The sequence below is a fragment of the Bubalus kerabau genome, chromosome 2 (genome assembly GCF_029407905.1).
Source record: "Bubalus kerabau isolate K-KA32 ecotype Philippines breed swamp buffalo chromosome 2, PCC_UOA_SB_1v2, whole genome shotgun sequence".
Lineage (NCBI taxonomy): Eukaryota > Metazoa > Chordata > Mammalia > Artiodactyla > Bovidae > Bubalus > Bubalus kerabau.
In genome coordinates this window covers 38,252,743-38,264,296 of record NC_073625.1, presented here as the reverse complement: position 1 = coordinate 38,264,296, position 11,554 = coordinate 38,252,743, and the positions used below count along the sequence as shown (strand labels likewise).

The window sequence follows — 11,554 nt, the reverse complement described above, 5'->3', positions numbered from 1 at the left end:
AACAAGACATTTTCCCACGATCTACTTATAATTATTGTAGCTATTAGTAATTTAACTATGAAATTTTCAAATTGTCATTTACAATAATACATAAATTAAGAATAATATAATTCCTTAGGTTTTATGAAAGTTCAGGTTTTTTAGATAACTATTTTATCATTTGTAAATTGCCATCACTTGATTTGGCCAGAAGAAATTACATCCAAAACAAATGAAGTCTGGAAAAAAATTTTTTTTCATTTCATTGGTCTCACCTTGACATTTTGAAGCAAACCAATAAGTCATTTTTTCTTTCTGAATTGCATTAGACATTTTTGTTTCTCTGCTAGTTTATGAAACATTAAAGAAAACACAAAACAATAAACATTAGGCAAGGAAACAGCATAAACTGGGAGTTGTTATCATTTGCTAAATGGAATGGCCTCCACAGCCTCCACTTCACCCTCTCCCCTCTCCCCAGCATTCCCCCGCTGTAGGTCATGCACAGACTTTCATTAAATTATGAAGCGTTAGGTCCGCTCAACCAAGGCAATAAGCATCCTATGGAAACAGCACCGATTGAATTGGAAAGAATGCACACACAGGAAAGAGGAATAAACAAAACAAGAAAGAAAAAAACAAAAACACACTGCAGAAACTAATAATAAGTACACAAAGTACACAAGTGTATTTATTACATTTGCAAGCACTTTGTTCTACATTTCAAAAACGCCACCATCAAGCTGTTGGCACATTTATGTACAAAACAGATTAATTGTAATGCCTGCTACAAAGCACTCTTTGTGAAAATACAAACTCTAATACCAGGAAAAAAAAAAAGCCAAAAACATCAACATCATTACATAAGTTTAAAAGACAGTTTTAAAAATCATCACAAACTGTTAAGACACAGAACCGAAACACTATAAGATAGAATTTAAAGAAGCCCATTAATACTTTTGCTGAATATCTGTAATACTGCATATATCAGAAAAATGTTGAACCAGTAAGATAACCTAAGTGTAAAAAAAAGAAGCAAAACCCCAAATTAATTAAATAATACTACAGAATGCATAATCATGCCACAGATAACCCTAGTAATACACCCCCTACCTACTACAAGAATTGTAAAATTATGGATGATGCACAACTAGTCATTGTACAAAGATTGTTTCACTCAATAAATTTTATTAGAAATGCACTTACACTGAGAAAGGATTTCACAATGGTCAAATAGTGCACAATACTACCTAGTTTTTATACACTGACAAGAAAGTCTTGTCAGGCTACATCATTTTAAAAGACACTTTACAGCATTCTTGTAGCATTAGAAATAACCGGAAGAAGAGTTAAGGTTAAAACAAACACCAAATTTGGTCCGATAATACTGATTGTTTTTTTTTTTTATTCCTTTGATATAGGTACGTCTTATAAATGAATACGAATGAACATTTGGTTAAAATGACTTACTTGAAATAAAAACACAAGATATCACTACACTTTGAAAGGATACATTGTATAGTGGCCTCTGACCTCACTTTAAAAAACACTACAGGTAAACCAACATAGATTGAAAGGCTGCAAGCAAAGCTATTATATTAATGGAAGCCTTTTCAAATATATCATACACATTGGAGGGATCGTTTACAGAGGTGCAATCCATTAAAATGCTTTAAAGTAGGTAAAACAACTTCAGAGGGGTTAGTGTGCTTATTTTTAATATACCACCTTCATAAAGGTAATTAATGTTCACATTAGCATATTAAAAGTTCCAATCCAGCCACTGCTTAAGTCACAAAGCGATCATTCGCCAACAGTCCATGGTAGTTATTTCTGTTAAAGTCATGTCTATACTAAACTTTAAAAGGTAAGCCTGGTGTCACTATCTTAAAAAGGTAACTAGCCATGCATTAGCATCACTGTTTCTACATGCTCACAACAGAAACATGAGTCATCAGAGAGAAATGCTTTTAAGTACATCAAGAAAAGGATAGTGTTAACAAAGATAAGAAGCACTTTTTTTTAAACCTACTCTTACAAATTTAGAAATTGCACCTTAGATTGATGAAAACATTAACCAGGGCCTATAGCGACACGGCCACTGATCTTCAGACAGGATTTTTGTGTTTCGAGTCATCATGATATCATTTCTGTCTATTGTCATAATGTACAGTGGTCCCTTTGAAGGTTACCTGTAGTTAAACTAGTTACTGAAACCAAAACTAAAAAGTATAAAAAGCTACTTTTCTTTTCAAAACATAAGAAAGAATGCAAAAGGTGTAATGTATAACACATGGAAGTGGTTAAAAATCAAATCTCTGCATTTGACAATGTTAATTTCCTTGATCTTACAGAATTAAGTGAGTTTGAGAAATTTAAAAAAAGAAAAAAAAAAGCTGGATAGGAGCTTGTAGAAGAGATCTGATTACACCAATTTAACAAATTAGGAAATGAAGTGCTACACAACAAAGATGTGTATTCGGGTGATTCATAAGTCACCCCCCATATCATTGATGAGAAGCACTTCCATTTTCTTTTTCAAAAGATTGGATGGTTGGATGGCCCTTAGTTAAACACCAATGCATCTGAGTGACAGAACTGGAAGGTGGTGTTTATGTGTACGCATTGAGCCGCTCTTTGGAGCGAGTAGAGTGGATGTCATGAAGCTCCTGCTCCTCCTTGGACTTGATGTCTTCATACTTCTGCATCCGGCAGGCGTCTTTCACATAAGCCCAGTTGGCAGACAGAACCATAAGGTAGTGGACCTAATCAAAGACAAAGATAATTGATGCGGGAAGTCTGTTCTGTGTCCTCATTACACCTTGCTATTAGGAAAGAAATGTTCAAATTATATACTTCTGTGGAACGTGTTCATTAACAAAATGGGATGAAGATTTCTGCTGTAATAGAATGTAAATAAAATATATTCCTTCCTCAGTCCCCCTACAGTGACAATATCTTCTTGGCGCACTTTTTTCAGTGTCTCTTTCTTCTTCTTCAGCTTTGAGGAATCCAAGGGTCTTAATTCAATATTTTAAAGCTTTTACATGATGCTTCCTGTCCTTCTGCCCTCACTCAAACCGTAGACTACACATTTTATGGTTACATATTTATGTTTTCTAATCTATTAAAGGAAACAGTCTCACATACAGTGGACTCCAGTGAACTGGGACTAATGAAATGATACACTGCCCAATGTGTAATAGAAAACAGGTTCATGGAAACCCCAACATAAACCTGTGGATTTAATTACGTTAATTTTCCATTCATTGAATTTTGCACTTTACATTTCAAATGACAAGAGAGCAAGCAATGTGTCATGTGAATCTTGTATTATTTTAATTTTTTTAAATGTTTATTATTTGGCTGCACTGTTTATTGGCTGCAGCATGCCGGATACTCAGTCTTCACTGCACCATGAGAACTCTTAGTTGCAGCAAGTGGGATCTAGTTCCCTTAGCGTGGACGGAACCTGGACCCCCCGCTTTGGGAGAATGGAGTGTTAACCACTGGATCGCCAGGGAAGCCCCTGAATCTTGTACATTATATAGCTAGAATAGTTCAAGAAGGAAGCTCCCTATTTTTCCTGAGGAATAAAGTGTGAAATACTGAAGCTCCTGGTTTTACCTGAATAGACTGAACAATGAGATCACTTATTTGTTTTTCTTTCTTTGCCTTCCTTGTAGTCTTTGAGAGAGAAAAAGACATTTTCCAATTGGTGGATTTTGATGGATGAATAGTAAAGAGAAACTAAGTTGTCAGGTATGTACTTTCTCTGAGCCTTAAAGGGTAGCATTATTTTTACTTATAATAAAGTAAAATAGAACAGGAAAAGTTTTTATTGAATTATAGTGATATTCTATATTGTGTATGTTACAGGTATACAGTATAGTGATTCACAATTGCTAAAGCTTATATTCCATTTATAGTTATTATAAAATATTGGCTATAGTCCAGTGTTGTACAATATGTCCTTGTAATTTATACATAACAGCTTATATCTCTTAATATCCTGCCCCTATGTTGCCTCTCTCCTGTCCCTCTTTCCACCAGTACCTACTAGTATTTTTTTAAATTTCTGTGAGTCTGTTGCTTTTTTGTATATTCACTAGCTTGTTGTACTTCTTAGATTCCACATAGAAGCGATATCATACAGTAGCTGTCTTTCTCTATCTGACTTATTTCACTTAGCATAATACTCTTCAGGTCCGTCTGTGGTGTTGTAAATGGAAAAATTTCCTTCTCTTTTATGGTTGAGTAATATTCCATTGTATATTTGTAATATTACTTAGTAATATTCCATTGTATATACACCTCATCTTTTTCCATTCATCTGTTAATGGACAATTAGGCTGCTTCCATGTCTTGGAAATTGTAAATAATGCTGCTATGAACACTGGGGTTCATGTATCTTTTTTAACTAGTAATTTTTCTTTTCAGATATATACCCAGGAGTGAAGTTGCTGGGTCATATGCTAGTTCTATTTTTAGTTTTTTGAAGAACTTGAAAATTTTGATTAGTCAAGATAGGAGCTAGGCTCATTCTAGAAAAGTAGGGATGAACATTAAGAATGCAAGGTAAATTCCAAATGGTGTCTATTGTAATATGTTCATGTTCAGGCAGTCAATAGGCAGTAGAAAGGAATTTTGACAAAATAATTTTGATACAGCGATACAGTAAAGCAATGAAATTCCTCTCAAATTCTGTATTTTGCTTCATTCATTTAGAAATTGTAAGCCACAGGGAAGTAGGAGCTCTGAATTATATTCTTGCATTTTCATAGTGAAAGTTTAATCACTATATGTATGTGGATTAAGTAAGGCTTGTACACATAGCCAAATTTGTGTTGTTGTTGCTGTAAAAATATCAAGGGCCTTGGAGAGTGCTTATCAAGCAGCTGGTACTCAGAATATTTGCCATAGGAATGAATTTATTTTTAGATGTTCAGAAACTTTCTCTTTGAAATCTGAGAAAAATATGACCCCTAAATTATTACTAAGAATCTATGAGTGAAATACTAAAAAGAATGTCAGTGTTACTGAAAAGAATGTCAGCGTTACTCTATTTTAGAGACTGGAGTTTCCCAGCAGGTTTTCAGATATTTCACCTGGCCCTAGGTTAATGCAAGCTCCAGGCTTACTACCAGACCTCAGCAGATGAATCCTGATCACCGAAATCCAGAGATGCTAAGTTGACTACTTTTGTCAGCAGACAGACCTTCCTAATGTAGTGAAAAAAATAACTGAGTAGTGCTATGCCCTGCTTAGTCGCTCAGTTGTGTCCGACTCTTTGTGACCCTATGGAGTGTAGCCCGCCAGGCTCCTCTGTCCATGGTGATTCTCCAGGCAAGGTTACGTGAGTGGGTTGCCATACCTCCTCCAGGGGATCTTCCCAACCCAGGGATCGAAGCCAGGTGTCCCGCATGCGGGCAGAGTAGAGCACACAGGAATCTTAGACCAATTCTTACAACCCTTGCCTTAAATGACAGAGGATTTTTAAATACCTTGGTAGAGTGAAATTCATCGCAATTTTCTGAAATTTTTATAGAAATAATTATGGTAGCTGTCTTCTGAGATTTGAAATGAGATGTGTTGAGGTTAATGACAGTTGCTATCTTACAAGTACTGATAAAGCATTTGATGGTAACTTCAACAAAGTATATTTTAAAGAAATGTTAGCTAATAGCAGTGCTATGGTAGCTATATTAATACTGGGAACAATAGAAGTAGTTCTATCAGTATTTTCTCTGTTTCCAGAAACATAAACTTGGGATGTCCATCAATATTTAGAAGTTATTTACTTCTTAAGGAATTTATGCTTTGCCTTTATTTAGATATCTAAAAGGATGCTTAGTACTTATGAAAGTAATCTTCTAAACTCTTGCTGTTTGAAATAAAATTTATTTATAAGTTAATTCCTAAATCTATGCAGATTTCTTAAGAAATATATAACATCTAAATTTTCTATCATCTTAAAATCTTTTGATACTAGGATAACTTTATAGGAAGCATTTTTAGAGTCATTTAAACACTATTTTATTCAGACAGGTACTTTTCACTAATGTGTGCCTGAAGGCATGTGTCTTTACACAGAATTTTACACACACATATGTTGCAAATGCAAACAAATGCTTTATTATGTACTGCTTTTCAGAAAATGATTTGATAGATGTTTTATACATGGGTGTGCATTGCTTGAAGATACACGACCCTGGATTTATCCATTACACAGAAATGTGTGTGTGGATGCAGGTGAACAGATGTTTCCTGTTATCTCACAGCCAGGCTCTTTGGGATTATGGTGTCTGGGATATCACTGCCCAGAACCTATGGATGATTCTATGTTAAGAATATAAGGCCTTTGCTTATTGTTTTATTGTGACCCCTCAATTACTCAGGCAGCGAGATCTTGTTAAGCACCTCATATTCTGAAGTGAAATTCTTGTGGAGACATTTATACACCAAATCTACAATGTTGAGCAATTAACATGATATTGAATTAAAATATCTGAAAATCCACTATGGCCCTGATATGGCTATTTTTGTCAGGTATTTTTGAAAATAGGGTGGTGCTAGTGGTATAGAACCTGGAGACATGAGAGATGCTGGTTCCATCCCTGGGTTGGGAAGATTCCCTGGAGGAGGCCATGGCAACCCACTCCAGGATTCTTGCCTGGAGAATCCTATGGACAGAGGAGCCCAACCGGTGGACAGTCCCTGGGGTTGCAAAGAGTCAGACATGACTGAAGTGACATATATACACATTTTTGCAAACAGTTTTATAAAACAGAGTCAGGTCTTAATACAAATTGATTTCTGAAGTCACTGAAAATAACTGGTCCGAAGTGGCTCACCAGCACGTTGTCTCTGCTTTCCTGTTACTAGTCTTTGACAAGAGAAAAGCACTCATTTTTTCCCGAATGTTCCTTTCACCAACATGTTGGACAATGTATTGGCACCGTAAGGAAAGGAATTAGATAGTTCCAAATTAACTCATCATTTCTGGGTATTGAAGCTATTCCATAGCGGAGGTTACTGGGCACCTTCTAGAGCTCTCTGCTACTTAGATTCTGCTGCTGCTGCTAAGTCACTTCTGTGCGACCCCATAGATGGCAGCCCACCAGGCTCCCCCGTCCCTGGGATTTTCCAGGCAAGAGCACTGGAGTGGGTTGCCATTTCCTTCTCCAATGCATGAAAGTGAAAAGTGGAAGTGAAGTCGCTCAGTCGTGTCTGACCCTCAGCGACCCCATGGACTGCAGCCCTTCAGGCTCCTCTGTCCATGGGATTTTCCAGGCAAGAGTACTGGAGTAGGGTGCCATTGCCTTCTCCACTTAGATTCTAGGACATGAAAATAAGGACAGAGGAACCCGGCCACAAAAGCTCCTACAATGTGCAGGGTCCATGTTCATTTTTGCCACTTGGCCTTCCACTAAACAAAATGGAACTCATGGTGAGTTACAAAGAAGAGACTGGATCTGGCAAAATTCAGGTCCTCAAAACTTGGTAAAACCTGACTTTCAGGACTTGTTCTTAATATTTTTTAAGAAAGTTATATACAGAAGACACGACCAGAAACTACTAAGGTTTATGTGAAGAAAAATAAATTAATCCTTTTTTCATAAATGACTCTATAAGGAGGAAAAAAGGGTAACATAAGATAAGGAATTGATTAAATTATTTGAATATCCCGTTGATGCATATGTAGTATATGCTAAATAAATAATTTTTTATGTTAACAGTAGTCTCATATCTAAAATGCTAAGGAATTTACTTATTTGGGTTAGTGTTACCAATATTATTTGAATCCTTCAACTGATTACTAAATGTCAATTCTATTATAACAAATATCTTTCTTTAGAGTAAGCCTTATTTTTCACTTAATTATTTGCCCATTCTCCCCCTCTCTTTTTTAAAATGATGCTAAAATACATATGATTCCTACAGACTTTGGATATTAGAGGCAAATGATCGTCTCTACAGGCAAAGTGAAAAACCAAGCCTCAGAGCTTTGAGGTCTTACCATAGCGATGACTGCAGCCCCAGCCCCGGCAAGGGCAACAATGAACAAGTGGAAGGTCATGTTCAGCTGCAAAAGAAACCAGAGAGAAACAGACACGCATCAGGGTTACAACAGAAGAGTGACAAGGCGTCCTTAGCCTTATGAGTAGGAACTCTGCTCATCTTTACCAGAAGTGCACCTCACAATATCTTTTCTCCTGCTGCTGCTGCTGCTGCTGTTGCTACTGCTGCTAAGTCGCTTCAGTCGTGTCCGACTCTGTGCGACCCCATAGACGGCAGCCCACCAGGCCCTCCCGTCCCTGGGATTCTCCAGGCAAGAACACTGGAGTGGGTTGCCATTTCCTTCTCCAATGCATGAAAGTGAAAAGTGAAAGTGAAGTCACTCAGTTGTGTCTGACTCTTAGCGACCTCATGGACTGCAGCCTACCAGGCTCCTCCATCCATGGGAATTTCCAGGCAAGAGTACTAGAGTGGGGTGCCATTGCCTTCTCCATGTTTTCTCCTGCAAGTTGTTTAAATCTTTGCAACTGCACATTTTAGTATAATTTCATGTTAAAGATCAGATCATGGTTAATAATGATGGTTTCCAGTAATATTATAACCACAAAGGCTATGGGATATCTTTTAAAATATAGCCTTATGATTTTTCAACTTTCATTAAAATGATAGTTTCTAGAAAAAAATTTTTATCATAATTTTTATTGAAATACGCAGAGTATCTCATTCTTATTTATTTTCTCATCCCCCTGCATAACAATCACATTTATGTGATATTGCAAGTGAACTTGCCTCTGAAAGAAAAAGGCGGGAATTTGATGTCACTTTAATTATATATTCTTCAAATAACAAAATGAAGCTCAAATTCTAACAGAATTAAAGGCTGCAACAACACTCACCTCAGTGGATTCACACATTCTCAGGAAATTCTCAGAGACAGTGCAAATTTTCTTTTCCTCTCCAATTGTCACAATCCCTACAACATTCAGAAAAGTACAGTTTAACATTTTACATATTTTCAGGATCCCAGAGAGAGAAAAAGAAACTTGAGTGGATAAAATACAAGTAAGTTTCCTTTTATGTGATATTGTAATGGAAAACCTCTTCCTCAGCTTTCGTGGCTTGATAATAATCATGAAAAATAAAACTAAGAATGGAAGATCAAGACTATTCAAGCCTCAAGCAATTTAAAACATTTTCAATCTGAATTCAATGGGATCTAGCCACCAGAATCTTCAGATTCAATTGTAGCTAATTCATTGGTTTGGTCCATTAATGGCATGGTGTAGGCATCAGAATTATTTGGATAACTATGCTCCAGATGAAGTCAGGATCTAAAAGTATTCTGCTTGTACAAAGCCTCCGTTAGTCTATAAAAGCATATTGCCCAAAGGAGCAATTTTTCTCCGCTAACGCTGAAAACAGTGTTATTAGTAAGAAGAAATAAAAAGCTGCAATTTCACTCCCATTTATCCTTGCTCCAGTTGGTTTATGGATCAACAGCATCAGAATCTCCTGACTAGAGATCTCTTCAAGAAAATTAGAGATACCAAGGGAACACTTCATGCAAAGATGGGCACAATAAAGGACAGAAATGGTAGGGATCTGACAGAAGCAGAAGATATTAAGAAGAGATGGCAAGAATACACAGAAGAACTGTACAAAAAAGATCTTCATGAGCCAGATAATCGCAATGGTGTGATCACTCACCTAGAGTCAGACATCCTGGAATGTGAAGTCAAGTGGGCCTTAGAAAGCATCACGACAAACAAAGCTAGTGGAGGTGATGGAATTCCAGTTGAGCTATTTCAAATCCTAAAAGATGATGCTGTGAAAGTGCTGAACTCAATATGCCAGCAAATTTGGAAGACTCAGCAGTGGCCACAGGACTGGAAAAGGTCAGTTTTCATTCCAGTCCCAAACAAAGGCAATGCTAAAGAATGTTCAAGCTACTGCACAATTGCAGTCATCTCACACACTAGTAAAGTAATGCTCAAAATTCTCCAAGTCAGGCTTCAACAGTACGTGAACTTCCAGATGTTCAAGCTGGATTTAGAAAAGGCAGAGGAACCAGAGATCAAATTGCCAACATCTGGTGGATCATCGAAAAAGCAAGAGAGTTCCAGAAAAACATCTACTTCTGCTTTATTGACTAAGCCAAAGCCTTTGACTGTGTGGATCACAAAAAACTGTGGAAAATTCTTAAAGAGATGGGAATATCAGACCACCTGACCTGCCTCCTGAGAAATCTGTGTGCAGGTCAAGAAGCAACAGTTAGAACTGGACATGGAACAACAGATTGGTTCCAAATCAGGAAAGGAGTACGTCAAGGCTGTATATTGTCACCCTGCTTATTTAATTTATATGCAGAGTACATCATGAGAAATGCTGGGCTGGAAGAAACACAAGCTGGAATCAAGATTGCCGGGAGAAATACCAATAACCTCAGATATGCAGATGACACCACCCCTATGGCAGAATGTGAAGGAGAACTAAAGAGCCTCTTGAGGAAAATAAAAGAGGAAAATGAAAAAGTTGGCTTAAAGCTCAACATTCAGAAAACTAAGATCATGGCATCTGGTTCCATCACTTCATGGGAAATAGATGAGGAAACAATAGGGAACAGTGGCAGATTTGGGGGGCTCCAAAATCACTGCAGAAGGTGACTACAGCCATGAAATTAAAAGACTCTTGATCCTTAGAAGAAAAGTTATGACCAATCTAGACAGCACATTAAAAAGCAGAGACATTACTTTGCCAACAAAGATCTGTCTAGTCAAAGCTCTGATTTTTCCAGTAGTCATGTATGGATGTGAGAGTTGGACTGTGAAGAAAGCTGAGTGCCAAAGAATTGATGCTTTGGAACTGTGGTGTTGGAGAAGACTCTTGAGAGTCCCTTGGACTGCAAGGAGATCCAACCAGACCATCCTAAAGGAGATCAGTCCTGAATATTCATTGGAAGGACAGATGCTGAAGCTGAAACTCCAATACTTTGGCCACCTGATGCGAAGAATTGACTCACTGGAAAAGATCCTGATGCTGAGAAAGATTGAAGGCTGGAGGAGAAGGGTACGACAGAGGATGAGATGGTTGGATGGCATCACCGACTCAATGGACATGAGTTTGAGTTAGCTCCAGGAGTTGGTGATGGACAGGGAGGCCTGGCGTGCTGCAGTCTTTGGGGTTGCAAAGAATCGGGCATGACTGAGTGACTAAACTGAACACATCAGAATGTCCTGGGGAACTATCACAAATTTGTATCTCTAGATCCACTGGAGGACTGATCCATCATAGTCTGTGAATGTTTGCCGGGAGTATTGCATTTTTAACAAGCACATAGGTGATCACTGCCACAGACCTCATTTTACAGAAGTGATCAAGTTCATCCTAAAATGGGTCTTTGATTTTGTTTTGAGGACTCCTGAAGTGTTAAACACATATATACATGAAAGGAAAAATTCACAACTTCTGGGCAAACTAATACCTCAGCTTTTAGCACTTGCTGCATAACAATATATGGACATATTGTTTAGTTTTAATATGTACACATATTCACACA

General features: G+C 37.3%; 1 protein-coding gene across 2 annotated transcripts in view; it reads right to left on the bottom strand.

Annotated features, from left to right (window-relative positions):
- Positions 1–475: 475 nt before the first annotated feature.
- Positions 476–11,554, bottom strand: part of GPM6A (glycoprotein M6A) — a 253,686-nt gene continuing 242,607 nt past the window's right edge. For both annotated transcript variants that reach the window (XM_055567476.1, XM_055567477.1), the window contains exons 5-7: positions 8,895–8,971; positions 8,000–8,065; positions 476–2,744 (exon numbers count right to left, since the gene is read on the bottom strand). In XM_055567476.1, the coding sequence (XP_055423451.1) occupies positions 2,592–2,744; positions 8,000–8,065; positions 8,895–8,971 (296 nt within the window). In that variant the 3' untranslated portion in view covers positions 476–2,591. The remainder of the gene's footprint in view (positions 2,745–7,999; positions 8,066–8,894; positions 8,972–11,554) is intronic.